Below are 24,361 nucleotides of genomic sequence, written 5' to 3' on the forward strand. Positions count from 1 at the left end.
GTCAATCAAGACCATGCAGTTTTATCTAAACATGAGTAGTTTTACTTCAAATTCTCTGAGCTCCCTAGAAGTGTTTTCACAATAATTCCCACCCACCCAACCCTCTTTGGTTCTCTTTTAGCATGGTAAAGTCTGCTTCGAGCCTAGTGGCCCATACAGGTCGGAGCTTATCCCGGTTTCCGTAGAATTTAGCGACTAGGAGTATTGCTACTCCCCCCTGGATGGGATGCTAGTCCATCGCAGGGTTACCCCCCAGCAGTAAATTCGCCGGTACCCATTTATACTCCTGGGTGGAGAGAGGCATGTCTTGCCCAAGAACACAACTCACTTAGAGGGCATCAAACTTCGGCAAATTTTCACAGCATGACCGTAAACTGTGTAAATACTTCTAATTGCCAAACGCCACGATAATGAATGTTTTAACCCCAAATGCTCGTCTTTCCTTCTTCTTGCCGAATGTTCCATTGCAAAATTCCCTTTTCAACGAAAGAGTGAGATAAAAAAGCCAACCTGGGTCAATTAAGGTCCATTTTGATCGCAAAACCTCTTCGCCATTTTGCTGCAAGATTAGATTTGTGACTTACGTGACATAATACACGTGACAAGAAAACACGATATTGTGACGTAAGTGAGTCTGCGCAGTAAGAGCTCTGGGATCGAGAATGTCACGGAGTTAAAATAACGCAAAACAATTCTGCAGCACCGCCAACGCAGTTCGAGGAAGCAAATTGATCGTTCTGGAGTTCTGTACACACTTTCGTCAAGAGAAAAGAACCACGATAAAGGAAAATTGCTAAGGATGAAGATGCAAAAGGAATTTCGCGCTTAACAGTTGCTTTGTTGTATTTTGGAGCCAAGAAATGTTTAGCTGTCAGTTAGGCTATTTTGATCGATATCACAACATTTTGTGGGACTACGATGCATTGGTAAATATGCTGCCTTCAACAACCCGAGCCAATTCTCAGGTATGTCTTAGATAAACATTTACATGTGTGTTTAAACGACAATTGAGAAAATTTGGAGTTATACCACATATTAAATAATTCCGTTGAAAACTGCCGTTTAATTCGACTTTCTAGTATCGTGAAAAGTATCCCCCACCTTTTTAATTATTTCGGTTCGAAGAGTTTTGCTTAAGCCCTGAAATTATATTTTAGCGAATGGAAAAGAGTGTCTTTGTTGATAGAAAGCATCCAAAGTTCTCAATGTGTCTTTGTTTGTGAACGCGACGAGAGTTAACGATAGCGAATTTCGGGTTGAAAATTGTGTCACTTTGAGGCTCCGATCACGAAAACTGACTTTGATTTTTTTTCTCGAAATTAGAAGACTTCTGGGGGGAACAAAATACATCAGGTTTCTTATCTACCTAAAAGCTATAAATGAGCAAAAAAATGAAGGAATTTGATTTTTCAATTTTCTGCCAGTGCAAGCGCGGTTTTTATTTAAAGTCCTTCTTAACTCTTAAATAATTTTTAGGCCATGAGTTGTTCTTGAGATTATTATTTTTGTTGTACCGTATACGTATAAAGACATTCATTTCAACCATGATCGATTTAATTTTGCCTTACACATATGGGCCAGCGTATGCATTAAGGGTTTGATTGAACGCATATTTATCAAATGGAAACATTGTAAACTCCAGTGAAAATTAAATAAATGGGGAGCTCCGCTTTTAGGCTTGCCTAAATGTATATATTATTTTAAAACCAAACATATTATAACATATTATAAGATTGGTATAAATGACATCCCAACATGAAAGAACATCTAAAACATTAATTTCTTTCGTAACAATGGAAGCATAAAACATAAAAAAGAACTAAGAGGTTTTTTTAACAATAATAGCGTAATACTTATGCCATGTGTCATAAACGAATTGATCTTGCATTTTGTTTGACTTTGACTTAAAAACAATTAGCAAACCACTGGTTGTAAAATAAGATCACCGTGTTGTAATGTATATTATTAAAAAACCTGATGTTTAAAAATAAGTAATTATTGCATAAGCGTTGCAGGTAAAAGTTTTAAGAACGTGGTTTGCTAAACTTCAGGAGTTTGTTTTTATTTCTACGTTTTAAAAAGTGAGAAATAATAATTTGATATAACAAGTAGAAAACAGGCAAGGCTAGGTCATAACCGTTATCTTTTCAATTCAGGCCTTTGTTCCCAAAGTGAAAACCGGCTAATATCCGTTATAACACAATACAAAATAAATCTTAAAATCCATTCACGAATCAGCTGTCCTTTGTTCCAACCAATCAGAAAACTGTATAATAGGGAAGCCTCGAGCCAGGTGTTCCATCCTTGTCGGAGTTTATTCCGATTTCTGTAGCATTTATTTTAGCGGCTAGGAATATTTCTACTCCCTCCTGAATCGGATGCTAGTCCATCGAAGGTTACCCCCCTCCCCCCAGCATTTTTTACTGATGTTTCCTTGTCTCTAGCTAGTTAATGTTACTTTACAATAAACATTTGAAGGATGGCCAGGCTTGAACTTTTTACCAGCCCATAACTGTCTATGACACGATGCAAGTATTGGCAGTTTTCGTTTTTACTCTTGATCGGCTTGTGTACAAAACATCTTTCTTACACTAACTTTAAAGGGATGTTCGAGCAGAGGACAAAAGGTGCCAAATGTGAACACCTACAGTGCTGTAAACCTTATCACCAGAGCTATCTTGTATCTAACTCCACGTCCTCCTGTTTCACTTTCTTAGGATGAAGTTTCCTGAAAGTTTGTTTTGCAGTTTCGCGAAGCTCGGCCACTCGCCAGAAGTAAATCAACGGATTTGCTGTAGAGTTTGCAAAAATGACCACAACGGCGAGACAGTGGGCTGCCGATGTCCTCATGTCTTCCTCCTCTTGCGAAGCACTTATTGCTGTGGTGATGATAAAGGGGAAGTAGCTTAGGGCAAAAGCGCTAATAAGAATAATCATTGTATTTGTTGTGCGTCGATATCGGACCATGCTTTGATGGGTTTGTTGTTGCGAGTCCTGAATTTGTTTGTTATGCCTTTTGACAGTTTTGTAAATTATAAAATAACACCAGGCGTCAATTGTTAATATCAAAATGCAAGGGGGAATAAGTATGTGGGTCAGAAGTCTGCTTGTCGCCCAAAACCAAAGAAGCGTTATCCACGTAACCCATATCGACCAGTAAATAACCACGGTAATGAATACGCGGGTGTTTGTTATTAACTCGGCATATCGAAGGTGAAAACGCAGGGCGAGATATCGCTCAACGCTAATGGCTGAAAGCGTTAGAAAAGAGATCCCATTGAACATCCAACTAGTGTAAAAATGAATAAACACTGCCAAGCAGTATAGGTCCATGTTTCCAAGAAGAAGTGAAATTTCTGCTACTAGAAAGGAAGGTTGGGTTGTTAAACCAACGAAAAAGTCGGAAACTGCCAGAGAACAGAGAAGAACGTTTCTTGGTGGTGAAGCAAGGGTGTCCTCCATATTGCTAAAATGACAACCATATTAAAAAGCAGTGTTGTGAAGCACATCATGAAAACAAAAACACAGCCCGATATTGACGCTATTATGTAGAATTGCGGTAAATTCTCTCTAGCCTCTATATCCAGAAAAGGTTGAAGAGTTTGGCAGGTTGAAGGATTGGTCGACGTAGAGTTTTGCAAATCAGAACTTAATAAATATGTTACGTTGGCCATGATATTGAGTTAAGCCAGTCTGTGCATCCGTTTTACATAGTGTCAATTTGTATTCACAAATTTGTAGAAATAGCTTTTAATTTGGACAGCTTTTAGTAAACAGGTTCGAAACAGCTGCTTTTCACCGATTGGCAGTTTCATGTCTAATGCCAAATTGCGTGGGTTTTATATTAGGTCATCATTGTCTCTAGTTTCCCTTTCACGTGTAATTATAGCTTTTTTAGTACGTTAGAAGAGTGCCTTCAACAAGAAGAAACTTTTAACGAAGAACTTAACCTTCATTATATATAAGCCTTCCAGCAATAGGCTAAAATATAGCAGTAGTGTTTGCGTCGCACCCGAGTGCCTTGTGAATACTATTTAAGTAATTATTTTTTGCACTCTCAACGTGTTGTGCCTCAAGGAATAAAATACCTATGAAAATAAATATTGACATGTATTTTCGATTGCTAATTTTGTTTTCGAGTATGAAATTTTAGAAATTTATCTTTAATCTTTTTAAAATTAAAACATCGTATTAAAAGTAACCTTTATTTTGCAGCATTGAGAAGATTGATTCTTTAGTAGCTTTTTTTTTATGACAGACGAAACGAACAAGGAAAATTCTCAACTATGCCATATTTGGTTGTTTACCATTTACACAAAAAATAAGGAAATTTCTGTTAGGAACTTCCGTTCAGGAAAAATGAATTAAATTTGAAAAAAGGCTAAATGCGGAACTAGTGGAAATGATGCTACGAGAATTTCCATTTAGAACGGAATAAACCGAAAAGTTGTGTACCATTTACATCCTAACCAGAATTTCTGTTTTTTGTTTTTGTATAATGGTAAACAACTATGAATTTGATGCAGCATCGATTGTTGAAGGCAAAGTTCATGCCTCGACAAAAAGAAGATGATGTATTTTGGTGCCCGTGGAAGTGAAAGTCGGTCGTAAAATGACACTTCGTTGCAGTTGCCCTTGCAGACATGCAGGCGCATTAATGTAGCAACTTAGGAGTCAACAAGGCGTCACGGCGGTTTATTTTTCTTAAGAAACTAAAATTAACTAAGCGTTTTCGCTGTCCTGCCAACGCGTTAGAAACTTCACAGCAGAGATAACGGCGATCTTTTATGCATATTCAAAATAATTCAGTAATTTAATAAATTTTTAACTTAAATCAGTAGCAAACCAAGTAGTATTGTGACAATTATGGGTTTCTGTTTTTATTTAATTTATGGTGAGTGTCAAAAAGTGAGAAAGGAAAAAAATTATTTTCAATTTTGATTAAAGAATGGAAATCATTTCCATGCATGTTTTCATGCAGCTCTACAAACAAGAGTTGAAGTTAAGAGTGGAATTGAAAGCATTTTCATGTTTTGACATAGTTCTTTAAACCATTTCCATGTTTTCATATAGGTCTATAAACCATTTTCATGTTTTCATTATAGCTCTATAAACAAGAGTTTAATTAATAAGAGTGGAGGTTTGGAGGAGGCTAGGAGAGTATTTCCTTGCATCATACGCGTATAGCCACAGTTAACTTTTTCAGATTTTTTTTTTTTAATTAAAACATCGTATTAAATGTAACCTTAATTTTGCAGCATTTAGAAGATTGACTAAAGACATAATCATTCTTTGGTCAATTATATGTTCTTCAGTAGATAGGCGAAGTGAAAAAGAAAAATACTCGACTAGGAAATATTTGGTTGTTTACCATTTGCAAAAAAATATATGGAAATTTCGGTTGGGAACTTCCGCTTAGGAGGCGGAATGTATTCAATTTGAAGCTTCCCCTTGGAAGAAACCGCCATTTCGGTTGAACCGCGAAATTTGGCATGGTCGTAAAAGCTGTAAGGCGGAACTGATACAGATGATGCAAAACGAATTTCCATTCGAAACCGAATGAACAAAATTTGTGTTCCACTAAAGCCAAAATGTCTGGAAACGGTTGGAAAATGGTAAACAACCATTAGCTTGATGTGACACCGATTGTTGAAGAAAAAGTACGTGCCTCGACAAGAAGAAATAAAAGTTGGCAGTAAAATGTAACTTTCGTTGCAGTTGCCCTTGCAGACCTGCAGGCGCATAAAATTAACAGACTTAATTAACAACAAAGGTGTCAACAAGGCTTCACGGCGGTTTATTTGCCTTATGAGCCTATAATTAACTAAGCGTTTTCGTTGCTCTGCAAACGTGTAAGATACTTCGCTGCAGGCATAACAGCGATCTTTCATGCATATTCAATACTTCAGTATTTTAATAATATTTTAACCTTAATCAGTACCCAACCGAGTTGTCTTGATTAATTCAGTGACAGCTTGGTTCCTTTAAATTATTCTACGGACGTTGTAGTTGTTTTTCATTTAATTTATGGAGAGTTTCAAAAAGTGAGAAAGGAAAGAATATATTTCCAATTTTGATTAAAGAATGGAAATCATTTCCATGTTTTCATAAAGGTATATAAAAAAGAGTTAAAGTTACGAGTGGAATGATTCTTTGTGATTGATAACTTTGGTTTTCCTCTATACGAAAAGCGCTTGCATTAATATGCTTTCTCGTGCCTTTTAAGTAAGAAAATACCATACCATTTATACACCTTCCATCAATATCGTTTTTCCGACTTACTTATATTTTCAAAATCAAATCATCTTTCTGTTAACTCACAAACACACACTTGCTTTATGCTAAGTATATGTATGTACTCAAGCTGATTATTTATTAACCCTCGGACGTACAAGAGGGGGGGGGGGGGGGTGGATGCCACCCCCCATAAGGTTTTTTCCAAATTTTAAAAAATGGATTTACTCTACAATGCTGACACTTTCAGTAGCTGTTCATTCATCCTTTGCGGAAATTTTGTTATGTCAACCATGTATCCATGACATTTGACGTTGCCATGGCAACGTCATAAATACAAGCAGGTCTTGCCAAAAATCGTCATTTTTAACATTTTTCTTGATTTTTTCCACTTTTTTTAAACAGAAGTGCAAAATTTGTTTATTTTTACATTCCATAAGCATTCTGGCTTGATTGTGCATTAATTTCCGTTATTTTGTGACTTTCTAAGAAAATGTTGAAATCCAAGATGGCGGATCCAAGATGGCGGCTCTAATGACGTCGTGACGTCATTTGACGTCACTGCCAATTAAAATTATGTCATCTTGGAGAGTAAGCTAAGGCCCTCTTCTCAGTGCAAAATAATTTCGCTACGCCTTAATATAACGAAAACTCCGGGGAGGGGTTACATCCCCCCCCCCCCTTGTACGATGGTGGGGGTATGAATTTGCTTGTACGTCCGAGGGTTAATATACCGTTGAAGTTCTTAAAAGCCTTGATTCCTATGTGTTTTTATGACAACAGTAGAATTGCTAATGAAAATAAGCAAAATGAGACTTTTAAGTTTTGAAGTCTTCTTGCGTTCGTTATCAAGTAAAAATGACGGTTGCAGTTTCGAATTTAAATACATAGAAAGATTACAGAGTATATTTAGAAGATACTAAATTCGAAACTAAACTTGATAATGGAGTCAAGATGTCTTGTTTTACTTACTAATTGTATCTCTAAATGTTCTCTTATTAGGATAGTAGAATTTACCTATATTTTTGATCATCTTCTTTTAAGCAGATCCTTTAGCTTTGTTTCATTGAAAAAGGAGTATTGAAAATATACACATATGAAAATCATATGCACATGCACCTTGCGTGAACATCTATGTAAATAAATATGTTCACAAAAACAATCACACCACAGTAAATTATCACCTTTTTAATATTTTTAAAATGTAAATATCCGAATCGATGGACGTTAATTCTGTAGCTGTCAAGAAAATGCCTTTAAAATAAATAAAAACACTGACTAGAATTTCCAGTGTAATATTGCGTTGTTTTCACTGACGAGAAGTAATTTTATATTAAACTTCGACTTCATTAAATGCCTAAGGCTCTCAGATTTTTAAATCAATATTACGTTAACGTGGAGCAAACAAATAAATTATGCATTATTTATCAAACACGAAAACATCGGAAAAACACATAGTCGTCAAATTTTCGTATTGGACGGAGTTTCTGTGTTTGCAATATTCGCTTGAGGCTTAAAAAAACTATATTTTAAAAAGGTTCAAACTCTGATAGAGAATAAGTGCGCGTTGTCGACTGAATAAGGTATCTTCAGGAGTAACAACAAATAAAACCTGTCTTTGTTAATGGTCAATCCTATTTTCAGTTGATGCATTTACATGACATTTTTCTTACTGTTTTCATAACTGCTACTCGAAGTTCACGAAGACGCCAGCAGTACAAAAAGGGGTTGATGGCGGAATTTGCGAATAGCAAAGTTGCTGTAAAAACCCAAGCTGTGTTCGAATTTGAGACATAGATATGGCTGAAAAAAATCCTGAAAATCAGCCATGGAAAATAACAAAAAACTGTGCAGATGTAAAACACGAAAGTGTTTACTGCAGTTCGGCTTAATGACAGAAGGTTATACGAATTTTCATCAGTTGACATTTCCACTGCCTGTTGTTGAGCGAGTATCTGCAACTGATGGCGACGAACGATTCGATATATGCCGATGTAAGAAATAGTAGAAGCTGTAATATAAACGGCAATGAAAACAAGACTAATGTAAAAAATTATCGGCTGATACCAAAAGCTAACGCCGGACAGCAACAGGATATGAGTAACCCAAATTATTATCAAGATTAATCTAACACGCCTTGTAGTAACAAACATGTTATACGTCATGTGATATCGAAGTGCCAAAAAACGATCAACACTTATCGCTGCCATTGTCGCGAAGGAAATCCCACAGAATGAAATACCTATCGTTCTGGTTACTCCCAGCAGAATAATATTCGATGTGAGCTCTTTGGCGATGTAAATCGGCTGCACTACCAAACTCACAACCAAATCTGAAACAGCGAGACCACACAGGAGAATTAAGGACGGGGAACGAAGCGAAGACGTTGTGGCAACCGCATGTAAAACCATTGTGTTTCCAAAAATTGATATTAGCATCAGTGGCACATTCAGGGCACAGTTGACAATCACGATAGTGGTAACACGAGTTGCACTTTTTTCGTTGTCAAAATCTCCACCATCTGCTGATTCATCCCAAAGCGAGAGTGTATGGTTTAGCATCATGACAGATTTTACCAAAGTATAACTAAAGCAATTTGTCATCCAAATGTTGTCGCCATTTTTAGATTCGTTTCAAACCCAGTAACATGTTTACACCCGACTTTGTTTGCCGGATTTTCAGATTCAGTCTAGCATGCATATAATTTTAGTAATTCCAAACTGTTTTCTTTCAGTGCCACAGGAAGATGTTTTAAAACACAACAATATACGGCTGTTATAATTAAACTTGCTAAAAGTGCAGCTTATCATACTGATATGACAAGATGTCAGTTTTTCCACCTGCAATTGAATTGAACCAGTAACAATGGGAAGACTTTTTGAGTACCTTGATGATGACGTTGAAATTAAAATTTGTAATAATGAGCCAATCAACGACGATTCAAAATTACTTTTCTGTACAATTGAATTGTCTTATCCATAAAAATATGTCCGGTTTACGGTGTTTAAGTCCTTGTTCACACAAGTAACATGAGGACATAGCGACATAAAGAAAAGATCAGTTCTTGTCTTTATGTCGTTATGCTTATGTCATTATGTTTCTGTTATGTTGTTTTGTCGTGTTGTTCACTGGTAACATTAAAGGCGCCATGTCACGATATCTTTAAATTAAAAATTGGTGGTGCAAAACATTAACCTTCAAATCGATGTAAACCCCTACAAATTACTGCTAACCTGGAAAAATTGTGAAGCATTTTTGAACAAAGCACATTAGGTCACATTATGTGATTGGCATTTATATACATAATGTATCACCAAACCATATGAAGCAAATAGTGCCATTTTAAATTTTCTAACAAGAAATTGCCTGTTTTGCTAAAAACTGCAAAAAAATCTAACGTACTGCAACGTAACGTACTATTATAATCAACGCATATAGTAGGTTGCTTGAGCTATATCTTACGAAATATTCTGTTTCGAGTCGCGTTGTTGCATGGTAACAGCAACAAACTGGTTTATTCAACGACATTAACTCTTCAAGTTACAATACTTTACTTCTATAAGATTACATAACTTTTTTTGCGAACGAAAATCTCGCTCTTATACTTAATTACTTCCAGGGTCTAGAATATTCTCCAAAGGACTAATTATAGTAACATAAATTGTGATTTTAAAACGAAGTAATGGCATTTGTAAAACGTTTTAGAATGTCCTTACATGTAACGGTTGATCCCGAGTCACTACTTATTCTTGACAGAGCACTGCATCTATAGTGGATCCAGTCTAACCAGGAAATAATGCTCGGCTGTTTGTATTTACTCTGTTTGTTTACATAACATCTTTCTTGCTGTTTTAACAATTGCCCTTCGCAGCTCGCTAAGCCGCCAACAATACAAAAGTGGATTAATGGAAGAGTTCACGAATACTAAAGTGGTAGCAAAGTTCCATTCCTTTTGCCAATCCATGTTTGTTATTCCAACAACAGATAAAACAACAAACATTGGAATGTAACATAAGAGCAAAAATGTGTAAAATACGAAAGTGTTTATTGCACTTTTTTTCAACTGGGTTATGTTTAAGTTATTACTAGCATCTGAATTTTGCAGCGCCTGTTGTTGAGCCTGGATTTGTATTTAATGTCGTCGAACAATTTGGAAAATTCTAATATAACAAAATGAGGATGTCGACAGACATAGTATGATAAAAACTGATGAAACTATAAAATATATCAGTCTGTTCCATAGGAAGAGAGCACTCGAAGTCGAAAACATGATAAGCCACATTGCTACTAACGCGTACATAACACGTGATGTAGTTACTATGGTAACGTATCTCGTGATAGTGAAGAGCTGCAAATCTATCCGCGCTAATGGCTGTCATTGTCCAAAGAGACACTCCACATAAACTGTATGACTGGATTTCATAAATAAGCCATAAAGAGTGATTGTGTGTGAGCTCTTTAGTAATGAAAAGCGGTTGTACAACAAGCCCAATGAGAAGATCTGTGAAAGCCAAATTGCATAGCAGAGTTGTAGACGGCGAAGAAAGCGAAGGAGTTCCCAAAATTGCTGCTATCACCAGAGCGTTGCCAACAATAGACATGATGATCAGTGGTGCATTGAGAGCGCAATATATGATGACGATATTTTCAGGATCAGTATTTTCTTCAAAGTGAAAATAATCATTTGCTGATGCGTTTCTGAATAAGGTGTTGTTGTTCAGCATGCTTCTTCTTTTAAATCTCTAGCAAAAGAGGTTTAACTTTGTTGTGGTCAGAAAATCGTCCGCTTTCAAGAGTAATCAGCTTGCTTTGAATTGGTCTCTAAATCTTGTTTAATTTTTATTAATCTCCAAGGCTTTCTTTTAATAAAGGCTATTGTGAAAGGTTATCAGCGTTTATTGCCCCGCCATTGATTACTTTTTATTACAATGCAACGAAAGTCAGAAGATTTTTATCCCGCCGTATTTTTAATTGCATTCTGTGGAAAAGTCAACACAGCATCCCTTAGAGTGAATAGTGACAAAAATAAGAAAAGCAAAACAGATATTATTGCGTAACTCTGCTGTGCTTTTTTCATTTTGGACTTTTCTCGTCAGTTTTGATTTTAAGGTGGATCGTATCTAACCCAATAATTTTGATGAATAAAGTTAAGTACAAATTTGTATAGGTTTGACCAAGAATTAAAATGAGATTGAAATAAAAATTCGTTCCCATGGCATCGTCAAAAGAGGTCAAGATATAAAGGATAATACATGGTTGCGCGGAAATATGAAATTTATCTGAAATCAAATTGATAGCTCGCGAGTGAGCGCAGCGAACGAGTGAGATATCAGTTTTGAACACGAGCAACCATATATTATTCCGGTTATTATATGTGTTGCTTTGGCAAAGCTTTGTTTGCTGGGAAACTAAAAGGCTAAGACTACCATTTGGCAGATTTTGGCCGTTTATTTTTTATATCAAGGATAGAAAGCTTAAAATATGGAAACCTTACAGTATTATCCCAGCAAAGGGGGGGTGAGGGAGAACCCGCCAACGCAAATCAACAACGACATAATGGAAGGAACGGAAAGAGGGGAAAGTTTACTTCACTAGTTGAGAGCCATTAGCGAAAGAGCGATGAACCGCGCCTTCTTCACCTAAGTGCCCGCGAAAATGTGACCAGAAGTGATCGTTGGAGGGAATTCGAGCCATGCCGATGGATTTTTTTTATACTTGTTTTTCTTTTGGCAATTAGACGAAATTATATCAAAAACAAAACCTTTCAACTAGTTTTTAAGTTATTAGGTTCCAACAATTCAAAAAGGGTATTTCGACCTCTTTACAAGTCGTCATAGCAAGGAATTCTGACGTCATTTTGAATGGAATGTGTTTATTTATGAATTAATGCCTTACTGGTGTGTAGTAAATGTTTTCCAGTTGCGCCGTCGAGCTTGCTGTAAAGAAAGACCTAAACTATTAAGAGCTAAAAATTAATGTCGAAAAAGGAAAGTATGACATGGTTTAAAAAAGACATGCGAATGAATGTCTCGCTTTTATACACAAACTCTTTCTGGGTTAGAATGTTCTCTAAAGGGCTAATTATATCAATTGTGGTAGTATAACATGTGATTCTCTTAAACAAAGTAACGGCACATACAAAAACGTTCTAGAATGTTTTTGCTTGTCACAGTTGGCTGACTACTTATCCTTTACTTCGGAAAAGTCGATAGCACCGCACCTGAAGTGTACAGTGTGCATCCAGTCTTGCAAGAAAACAATGATCGACTGTTTGGATTTTACTCTGTTTTTGTACATAACATCTTTCTTGCTGTTTTTACAACTGCTCTTCGAAGCTCGCGAAGACGCCAACAGTACAAAAGTGGATTCATGGAAGAGTTCAAGAATACTAAAGTTGTAGCAAAGTTAAATCCGTTTTGCCAATCCATCTTTGCTATTCCAACAAGAGCTAAAACAATTAACTTTGGAAAGTAACATAGAAGCAGAAAAGTATAAAATACGAAAGTGTTTATGGCACTTTTTTTTCAATTGGGTCATGTTTAAGTTATTACTTACTTCGGAACTTTGCACGGCATGTTGTTGAGCGTGAATTTGTATTTGATGACGTCGAACAATTTTAAAAATTCGAATATAACAAAATGAGGATATCAGCAGACATACTATGATAAAAACCGATGCCACTAAAAAATATATTAGCCTCTTCCATAGGTAGAGAGAAATTGAAACTAAAGAAATGATAAGCCACATTGCTACTATCATGAGCAAAACACGTGATGTTGTTACTATGGAAACATATCTCATGTGGTAGTGAAGAGCAGCAAATCTTTCCGCGCTTATGGCTGTCATTGTGCAAAGAGAAATTCCACATAAAACGTAGGACGGGATTTCATAAGTGAACCATAAAGAGTGGTCGAGCATAAGCTCGTTAATGATGAACAGCGGTTGTACAACAAGCCCAATTAGAAGATCTGTGAAAGCCAAATTGCAGAGCAATGTGGTAGACGGCGAGGAAAGCGAAGGAGTTCTCAAAATTGCTGCTATCACCAGAGCGTTGCCAACAATAGACATGATCAACAGTAGTGCATTGAGAGCGCAATATATGATGACGATAATTTGAGGATGTGTATTTTCTTCAAAGTCAAAGTAATCCCTTGCTCCTGATTCGTTCCTAAATAAGGTGCTGTTGTTCAACATGCTTCTTCACCTAGCTTAATAAAAAAAAAATCCGTTTTAACTTCGTTGTGGTCAAAAACTCGTCCGCTTCCAAGAATAATCAGCTTCCTTTGAATTGGTCTCTAGATCTTGTTCAATTTTCATCTCCAAGGCTTTTGTAATAAAGGCCATTGTAAAGGATTACAAGCGTTGGTTTCCCCACCATTAATTATTTTTATAACAATAAAACTACAGTCATAACAGTTTCATCCCGCCCAAAAGTATACAAAGCCAAAAGTAAACAAAGCATCCCTTAGAGTGAATAGTGACAAAAGTAAGGAAATCTTAACAGATAGTTCTGCATGAATTTGCTGTGCTTTTTAATTTGGAAATTTTTTCATTAGTTTTGATATAAAGGTAGCTAAGTTTTGAACTAAAGGCAGCTACACCAACAGTGTTAAGCAATAAATTTAATTAATAGAAACTCATCCGAAATTAATCAAGACCCGTGTCACTGCCGGACTACATACCGGCCGTTTCTTCACTCCAGACGAGTCTACAAACCAAACGACATCATTCTGAAGGAGGGTGAAGAAATCATTACAGACAAGACATGTATTGCAGAGACGTTTAAGAACTAGTCTTTGTTAGAATGAAGCAAACTGGGAAATGAAAAATTTTTTGACCCAACTTCATATTTTGCATGCAGTTAGATATTGAGGGGGGGATGTACAAGAATGCCCTTTTTAAGGTTGCAACCTTATTGTTCTCATGGCAATACCCATCGTTTGTTCTTGTCTCCAAACCTAATTTTCACTCAAAACATGCTCTAAAATGTGAAAAATGTAAACAGCTGTTTCTCGGGTCAATTAAAACACTGCAGTTTAAGACTTGTACCAAATATAAAGTCGTCATTTTAGTTTATATTTATGTATCAGGCGTTTCTTTGCAATAATTTTACAATGACTAATCCGTCAGTTAACTAAGTGCGCTTTCGGCCATTTTGGTAAATGGGTAAACCATACCAGACGTTTCTTTGAATTTCTCCAAAAGTACACCGCTTCCAGACGACAAACAATGCAGTCAGTTTACATCTTTATTCCACTTGCTAAAACTGTAAATATCTTTGCGGGCGGGCTTTTTTATTTTTTAGGAACCTCAAAAAACAGGTTTTGTATATTTTGACGAAATTATTATTTTGTCTGTTCACCAACAAAAACACTTGCAACAGTGAAACTGCTCTCAGTCGGAAACAATCTTATCTGTTGAGTCATTTTCTAATCAAAACAATCATATTTAGCCTTATTTCAATCCATATCCAGCAAAAGAGGTCCAAAATAATCGTACGGGAAAGTGCTACATGAGCCACTGATAATGACGATTTGGGGCCCTTGTGTAAAACTACCACCACATAAATTGAAGCTTATTTTTACTCCAGATCCAGCAAAACCGGCCAGTTTGAGACCTGAAATCTACAGTTTGGGTCTTTTTGGAAATCCGCCATCACGTGGATTCATCCTAATTTTCACTCCACGTCCAAAAGAATCGTACGGAAAAGTGCTACAAGAGTCACTAAAAATGAAGATTTTGGGCCCTTGTGTTGAAATACCACCACGAGAATTAAAGCTTATTTTCATTTCAGACCCAGCAAAACCGGCCAGTTTGAGACTTGAAATCTACAGTTTGGGACTTTTTGGAAATCCGCCATCACGAGGATTCATCTTAATTTTAGTCCAAGTCCAAAAGAATCGTAGGGGAAAGTGCTACATGAGCCACTAAAAATGACGATTTTGGGGCCTTATATTGTAATACCACCGCGCGGATTAAAGCAAATTTTCATTTCAGATCCAGCAAAACCGTCCAGTTTGAGACTTAAAATAGACAGTTTGGGTATTTTTGGAAAAATGTCATCACGTACATTCATCCTATTTTTTACTCCTGGTCTAAAAGAATCCTACGGAAAAGTGCTACATGAGCAACTGAAAACGACGATTTAGGACCCTTGTGTAAAAATACCACCACATAGATTGAAGCTTATTTGCCCTCCAGATCCAGCAAAACCGCCCAGTTTGACAATTAAAATCTACAGTTTGGGTCTTTCTGGAAATCCGCCATCACGTGGATTCATCCTAAATTTCACTGCAAGTCCAAAAGAATCGTACGGGAAAGTGCTACATGAGCCACTAAAAAGGACGATTTTGGGGCCTTATATTGAAATACCACCGCGCGGATTAAAGCTAATTTTCATTTCAGATCCAGCAATACCGGCCAGTTTGAGACTTAAAATAGACAGTTTGGGTCTTTTTGAGAAAAATGTCATCACGTAGATTCATCCTATTTTTTACTCCTGGTCTAAAAGAATCCTACGGAAAAGTGCTACATGAGCCACTGAAAACGACGATTTAGGACCCTTGTGTAAAAATACCACCACATAGATTGAAGCTTATTTGCACTCCAGATCCAGCAAAACCGGCCAGTTTGACAATAAAAATCTACAGTTTGGGTCTTTTTGGAAATCCGCCATCACGTGGATTCATCCTAATATTCACTCCAGGTCCAAAAGAATCGTACGGAAAGTGCTACATGGGCCACTAAAAATGACGATTTTGGGCCCTTGTGTTGAAATACCACCACGTGATCTGAATTAAAGCTTATTTTCACTACAGATCCAGCAAAACCGGCCAGTTTGACAATAAAAATCTACAGTTTGGGTCTTTTTGGAAATCCGCCATCACGTGGATTCATCCTAATTTTCACTCCAGGTCCAAAAGAATCGTACGGAAAGTGCTACATGGGCCACTAAAAATGCCGTTTTTGGGCCCTAGTAATAAAATACCACCACGTGGATTAAAGCTTATTTTCACAACAGATCCAGCAAAGCCGGCCAGTTTGACACTTGAAATCTACAGGTTGGGTCTTTTTGGAAATCCGCCATCACGTGGACTCATCGTAATTTTACTCCAAGTCCAAAAGAATCGTAGAGGAAAGTGCTACATGAGCCACTAAAAATGACGATTTTGGGCCCTTGTCATGAAATACAACTACGTGGATTAAATCTTATTTTCACTACATATCCAGCAAAGCCGGTCAGTCTGACGCTTGCAATCTACAGTTTGGGTCTTTCTTGAAATCCGCCATCACGTGAATTCATCCTAATTTTCACTGCAAGTCCAAAAGAATCGTACGAAAAGTGCTACATTAGCCACTAAAAATGACGCTTTTGGGCCCTTCTGTTGAAATACAACTAGGTGGATTAAAGCTTATTTTCACTACAGATCCAGCAAAGCCGGACAGTTTGACGCTTGAAATCTACAGTTTGGGTCTTTTCGGAAATCCGCCATCACGTGGATTCATCCTAATATTCACTCCAGGTCCAAAAGAATCGTACGGAAAGTGCTACATGGGCCACTAAGAATGACGATTTTGGGCCCTTGTAATGAAATACCACCACGCGGACTAAAGCTTATTTTCACTGCAGATCCAGCAAAACCGGACAGTTTGTCACTTGAAATCTACAGTTTGGGCCTTTTTTAGAAATCCGCCATCACTTTGATTCATCCTAATTTTCACTCCACGTCCAAAAGAATCGTACGGGAAAGTGCTACAAGAGCCACTAAAAATGACGTTTTTGGGCCCTTGTGTTGAAATACCACCACGTGAATTAAAGTTTATTTTCATTTCAGAACCAGCAAAACCGGCCAGTTTGAGACTTGAAATCTACAGATTGGGTCTTTTTTTTTTTGAAAAAATGGCATCACGTAGATTCATCCTAATATTCACTCCAGCTTCAAAAGAATCGAACAGGAAAGTGCTACTTGAGCCACTGAAAACGACGATTTAGGACCCTTCTGTAAAAATACCACCACATAGATTGAAGCTTATTTGCACTTCAGATCAAGAAAAACCGGCCAGTTTGAGAATTGAAATCTACAGTTTGGGTCTTTTTGGAACTCCGCCATCACGTGAATTCGTCCTAATTTTACTCGAAGTCCAAAAGAATCGTACGGGAAAGTGCTACATGAGCCACTAAAAATGACGATTTTGGGCCCTTGTAATGAAATACCACCACGTGAATTAAAGCTTATTTTCACTACAGATCCAGCAAAGCCGGCCAGTTTGAGACTCGAAATCTACAGTTTGGGTCTTTTTGGAAATCCGCCATCACGTTGACTCATCCTAATTTTAGTCCAAGTCCAAAAAGAATCGTACGGGAAAGTAATATATATGAGCCACTAAAAATGACGATTTTGGGGCCTTGTGTTGAAATACCACCGCGTGGATTAAAGCTAATTTTCATTTCAGATCCAGCAAAACCGGCCAGTTTGAGACTTGAAATACACAGTTTGGGTCTTTTTGGAAAAATGGCATCACGTAGATTCGTTCTATTTTTCACTCCTGGTCTAAAACAATCGTACGGGAAAGTGCTACATGAGCCACTGAAAACGACGATTTAGGACCCTCGTGTAAAAATACCACCACATAAATTGAAGCTTATTTGCACTCCAGATCCAGCAAAACCGCCCAGTTTGACAATTAAAATCTACAGTTTGGGTCTTTTTGGAAATCCGCCATCACGTGGATTCATCCTAATTTTCACTACAGGTCCAAAAGAATCGTACGGAAATTGCTACATGGCCCACTAAAAATGACGATTTTGGGCCCCTGTATTGAAATACCACCACGCCGACTAAAGCTTACTTTCACTACAGATCCAGCAAAACCGGCAAGTTTGACACTTGAAATCTACAGTTTGGGTCGTTTTGGAAATCCGCCATCACGTGGACTCATCGTAATTTTACTCCAAGTCCAAAAGAATCGTACGGGAAAGTGCTACATGGGCCACTAAAAATGAGATTTTGGGCCCGTGTAATGAAATATCACCACGTGGATTAAAGCTTATTTTCACTACAGATCCAGCAAAGCCGGCCGGTTTGACGCTTGAAATATACAGTTTGGGTCTTTCTGGAAATCCGCCATCACGTGAATTCATCCTAATTTTCACTCCAAGTCCAAAAGAATCGTACGGGAAAGTGCTACATGAGCCACTGAAAACGACGATTTAGGACCCTTGTGTAAAAATACACTCACATAGATTGAAGCTTATTTGCACTCCAGATCCAGCAAAACCGGCCAGTTTGACAATTAAAATCTACAGATTGGGTCTTTTCGGAAATCCGCCATCACGTGGATTCATCCTAATTTTCACTCCAGGTCCAAAAGAATCGTACGGAAATTGCTACATGGGCCACTAAAAATGACGATTTTTGGCCCTTGTAATGAAATACCACCACGCGGACTAAAGCTTATTTTCACGACAGATCCAGCAAAACCAGCAAGTTTGACACTTGAAATCTACAGTTTGGGTCTTTTTGGAAATCTGCCATCACCTGGACTCATCTTAATTTTACTCCAAGTCCAAAAGAATCGTACGGGAAAGTGCTACATGGGCCACTAAAAATGAGATTTTGGGCCCTTGTAATGAAATATCACCACATGGATTAAAGCTTATTTTCACTACAGATCCAGCAAAGTTGGCCAGTTTGACGCTTGAAATCTTCATTTTGGGTCTTCTGGAAATCCGCCATCACACGGATTCATCCTAATTTTCACTCCAAGTCCAAAAGAATCGACCGGGAAAGTGCTACAAGAGCCACTAAAAATGAGATTTTGGGCCCTGGTGTTGAAATACCACCACGTGAATTAAAGCTTATTTCATTTCAGAGCAAGCAAAACCGGCCAGTTTGAGACTTGAAATCGACAGTTTGGGTCTTTTTGGAAATCCGCCATCACGTGGATTCATCCTAATTTTAGTCCAAGTCCAAAAGAATCGTACGGGAAAGTGCTACATTAGCAACTAAAAATGACGATTTTGGGGCCTTGTGTTGAAATACCACCGCGTGGATTAAAGCTAATTTTCATTTCAGATCCAGCAAAACCGGCCAGTTTGAGACTTGAAATAGACAGTTTGGGTCTTTTTGGAAAAATGGCATCACGTAGATTCATCCCATTTTTCACTCCTGGTCTAAAACAATCGTACGGGAAAGTGCTACATGAGCCACTGAAAACGACGATTTAGGACCCTTGTGTAAAAATACAACCACATAGATTGAAGCTTATTTGCACTTCAGATCAAGAAAAACCGGCCAGTTTGAGAATTGAAATCTACAGTTTGGGTCTTTTTGGAAATCCGCCATCTCGTGGATTCATCCTAATTTTCACTCCAGGTCCAAAAGAATCGTACGGAAAGTGCTACATGGGCCACTAAAAATGACGATTTTGGGCCCTTGTAATGAAATACCATCACGCGGACTAAAGCTTATTTTCACTACAGATCCAGCAAAACCAGCAAGTTTGACACTTGAAATCTACAGTTTGGATCTTTTTGGAAATCTGCTATCACGTGGACTCATCTTAATTTTCACTCCAAGTCCAAAAGAATCGTACGGTAAAGTGCTACATGAGCCACTAAAAATGACGATTTTGGGCCCTTGTCATGAAATATTACCACGTGGATTATAGCTTTTTTTCACTACAGATCCAGCAAAGCCGGCCAGTTTGACGCTTGAAATCTACAGTTTGGATCTTTCTGGAAATCCGCCATCACGTGGATTCATCCTAATTTTCACTGCAAGTCCAAAAGAATCGTACGGAAAGTGCTACATGAGCCACTAAAAATGACACTTTTGGGCCCTCGTGTTGAAATACCACCACGTGAATAAGGCTTATTTTCATTTCAGATTTAGCAAAAGCGGCCAGTTTGACACACACATAGATTGAAGCTTATTTTCACTCCAGATCAGCAAAACGGGCCGGTTTTAGACTTGGGTCTTTTTGAAAAAAACGGCATTACGTGGATTCATCCTAATTTTCACTCCTGGTCCACCACCACATAGATTGCAGCTTATTTTTACTCCAGATCTAGCAAAACCGGCCAATTTGAGACTTGAAATCTACAGTTTGGTTCTTTTTGGAAATCCGCCATCACGCGGATATATCCTAATTTTCACTCCAGTTCCAAACGGATCGTACGGGAAAGTGGTCTTGAGCCACTGAAAATGACTATATAGGGCCCTTTTGGAAAAATACCACCAAGTAGATTAAAACTTATTTTCACTTCAGATAAAGCAAAACCGGCCATTATAAGACTTGAAATCTACAGTTTGGGTATTTTTGGAAATCCGCCATCACGTTGATTCATACTAATTTTCTCTCCAGGTCCAAAAAGAATCGTACGGGAAAGTGCTACATGAGCCACTGAAAATGACGATTTTGGGCCCTTGTGTAAAAATACCACCACATAGGTTGAAGCTTTTTTCTCTCCAGATCCAGCACATCCGGCCAGTTTGAGAGTTGAAATCTAAAGTTCGGTTCTTTTTTGAAATCGGCGTTAATCCACGTGGTGGTATTTCAATACAAGGGCCCAAAATCGTCATTTTCAGTGGCTCATGTAGCACTTTTCCTTAAGAGCTATTCTTTGATTGAGTCAAGCAAAGTAGGAAATGAAAATTTTGGATCGCCACTCAATCTTTGCATGCAGTTAGATATTCAGGGGGGATGTACAAAAATGGCCTTCTTTAAGGTTGCAACCTTTTCGTTGTCATGGCAACAGCCATCGTTTGTTGGTGTCTCCAAACCTAATTTTTCACTTAGCACATGCTCTGAAATGTGAAAAATGTAAACAGCTGTTTCTCAAGTCCATTCAAAAACTGCTACTCAAGACTTGGACCATATATAAAGTCATCATTCTAGTTTATATTGATGTATAGGACGTTTTTTTACATTAAATTTACAACGACTAATCAGTCAATTAACTAAGTGCGTTTTCAGCCATTTTGGTCGATGGGTAAAACATACCAGACGTTTCTTTAAATTTCTCCAAAAGTACGCCAGTTCCAGACCAGAAACTACGCAGTCAGTTAACACAGATATCCTAGTTGCTAAAACTGTAAAGATCTCTGCGGGGCGGGCATTTTTATATTTTAAGGAATTTAATGAACGAACCTCAAAAATCAAGTTTTGCATATTTTGGCGAAATTATTATTTTGTCTGCTCACCAACAAAAACACTTGCAACAGTGAAACTGCCCTCAGTCGCAAAGAATCTTATCTGTTGAGTCTTTTTCTAATCAAAACAATCATATTTAGCCTTTGTTTTGTTAGCAATATCGATCAAAATAAAGCTTATTACACAAGAATTTCTCCAGTTCACCATTGCCATAATGGCGTCGGTTCGTTCATCGAGCATTCATATTCATCACAAAGTCAAGTGCCTGTACCTTTTTTGTGAGGATCATTTTGCTGTATATACACCTTCAGGGACTGTTATCTTGCCAATTTCAGCACATCTGCACAAGTAATAGCAAGCATAGCATCTTCAACTTCCCTGAGAGGACTTGAGTCAGCAAGCCACGACAAGGGAAGTTTAGTTTTCATCTCGGATTAACAGAATTTACGTTGTATTACTCCAGACGATAGCACCACTCAATCTTTAAGAAGATAAACTGTCTTGATGTACTAGTTTAGCGAAGAATCGCAATTTCTCGAGGTATTTTGTGCCATTTTGACTTCGATCGTGCAAAACCAGAGAGTATTATCAGTCAGCGGTTTTGCTTAAAATGATATAATCCTTTATAATGTGCAAAATATTGTGTCCATAGTCGTTTTCCTTTCCTTGCTTTACTGCCTGTACCGAATTCTTTTGATGTTCAGTATATTTATAACAAGATTGGCAACGCAAACTATCTAAGTCTACGTCTTAATTAGTCTTTTGATTGCGTGCTGCATTTATACGGAGACCCCACATGTACAATTTGAAAGCGAGCGCGTAAGCGTAAGCCAGCTGGAATTGAAAATGGCGGGGGGGAGGATTTCACTATCGTTGTTTCAAGAATGAATCACTTTTAGCAACTGGAGTAAGAAATAAACCGTATCGCCTTATAAGCTAAGCCCATTTTGTTCAGATCAGAACAGACCAATTAAAACAATCATTTTCTGGAGTATGTCTGCAGTAGCCTAACTTTATTAACTTGATTACAATTCAAAAAAATTTAAGTTAATTATTGTTGTTCCAATCTACTTGTTCTTTATATCGAACGAGTCTTTTTTCGTAATCCATGTTGCTAAACTACTGTAACTATTATCCTACACAAACTCATTCAAGTACGGCATCCAAAACGAAATGTTTTCAGTGATTTATCGTTTCTTCCCTGCCTTTCCCTTGTGCGGCAACAGACAATTCCTTTTTTCTTTCACGTGCAGGACGCGTCGTCAAATCAATTAGGTGATGGTTGGGTTATTTCTGTAAAATAATCTGGTTTTATTTTACTCCTTGCAAATAACAAGAGGAACTTGGCAAGTCCTTTGTCTTCCTGTTCTCTCCGCATATCGTTTTGATGCAACCTACAATACCCTTTTTCTTTTAAATTTCTCCGATGTTTCCTGCGTTGAAACAAGACGCTAGAGAGTGAGTGAGTGCCGTCTTGATTAGCTGGAAATGTGCTTGTCAAGTTCCTTTAGCTCCTTGCGAACCATAAAAGCAGCACAAAGGAAAACGATCCATCTGTGTGAAAAAATGTAATTTGTGATAGATTAGCATAAATTACTATTTTGCCGGCACGGACCAGAGGGTTGGGCGCGGGTTTGCGGTGTGCAATGTATAGTGGGATTTGAGTTTGTAATAGGTGACCGTTAGGAAGGTGAGACATTCTACGGTCAGCCTTCGCCACGTTTTGGTCAATGTTTGGTTTTATTTTTATTTCCCTTGTCATCCGTGGATGCAGGCTTGCGCTTCGTTTTGTTTAAGTATTTAGTTCTCCTATTATAATTGTATCACTGTAAGATCATATATTTCGTAAAGTATTGTTTACAGTATGTTAGATAAGTATACCCTAAAACCCCAAGGGTTGCGCCACTGCCTTGGTCGGGGGCACACGTTCCCCGTTTTCTCCACTTGCTGGTTTTTAGGGGTTTTCGTGTCCGGCTCTGGTGCATTAAGTTTTCTAACGCTATTCATAGTTTGTAATTTCTTGTATTATCCGTTGAGTTTGAATAAACGGGACGGTGGCTCGGCTGGCCAACGCACCCAATTTATAACTGAGATGTGTGTCCGGATGTGTAGTGGAGGCAAAACGGCACTCCATCGTTATCAAATAACAAATATCAAACAAATATTTTTTTGTAGGGGATTAAGATAATAAGGAAGGAAGGAAGGGATGTAAAAAATGAAATACAGATACAAAACACTCACAGACTCTCAGTCATTGAGCGCATAGTAAGATAAGGGCCTCGTTCCTTGGTTTAGGGGGGTGGGGGTGGGGGGTTGGCGGGTAGTCCATTTTCCCATCTTCCAATTAAAATTCCCTTTGTTCTCTAACAGTATTTTGTCCATTTGTGTGATCTCTGTTCGCTAAAATATCAGAGATAAAGATTTTATAACAGAGCTCCTAGCTTTATTTTGATTTTGTTCACTGGTTGCCAATCACTATAGTTCCCCACGGTCCAGTTACCGTTAAACGATTGTTGCAGGGAATGAATAAAAAAATTAAATTTTGACGGTCCAAAGTATTTTTTAAAGTTTTGATTTTAATGATCATTTCGTTTGAGTCCAAAGAGTAAAATTACCCAGTAATTATATATTTTACGCTCTGTATGATGCTCGAGAATTTATTCATTTTTTTTAATGAACATCACCAAATGGATTATGTGATTCGTGCTTTGCGTGAAACGATCTTGGCGAATTCAGAAAAAGTTCATGAAAGATTAAGACTAAGACTGAGAAAGTTTGTGTCGACAATCTTGCTATATATAAATTAAAGCTAAATATGATGAAAAACAAAATCAAGTACGGCCAGTAGAGCAAGTGAAGGAAATCGTCCAAGGACACAATGGTTTGCACATTATTAAGGACTGTACCATTTTAGGCAAAACCGCTGACCAATAATACTCTCTGGTTTTGCACGATCGAAGTCAAAATGGCA

General features: G+C 37.7%; 1 protein-coding gene and 1 pseudogene across 1 annotated transcript; both read right to left on the reverse strand.

Moving 5' to 3' along the window:
* Positions 1–2,661: 2,661 nt before the first annotated feature.
* Positions 2,662–3,827, reverse strand: LOC144630391 (melanocortin receptor 4-like; annotated as a pseudogene).
* A 3,634-nt stretch (positions 3,828–7,461) lies between these two features.
* LOC144631003 (uncharacterized) lies at positions 7,462–9,037 on the reverse strand. The gene has a single exon (XM_078489366.1). It carries the CDS (start codon positions 8,835–8,837, stop codon positions 7,875–7,877), a length of 963 nt encoding a protein of 320 aa, XP_078345492.1. The 5' UTR covers positions 8,838–9,037; the 3' UTR covers positions 7,462–7,874.
* Between the last annotated feature and the right edge of the window lie 15,324 nt (positions 9,038–24,361).

Source organism: Oculina patagonica, chromosome 11 (genome assembly GCF_052425735.1).
Source record: "Oculina patagonica isolate OP01 chromosome 11, crgOcupat, whole genome shotgun sequence".
Classification (NCBI taxonomy): Eukaryota; Metazoa; Cnidaria; class Anthozoa; order Scleractinia; family Oculinidae; genus Oculina; species Oculina patagonica.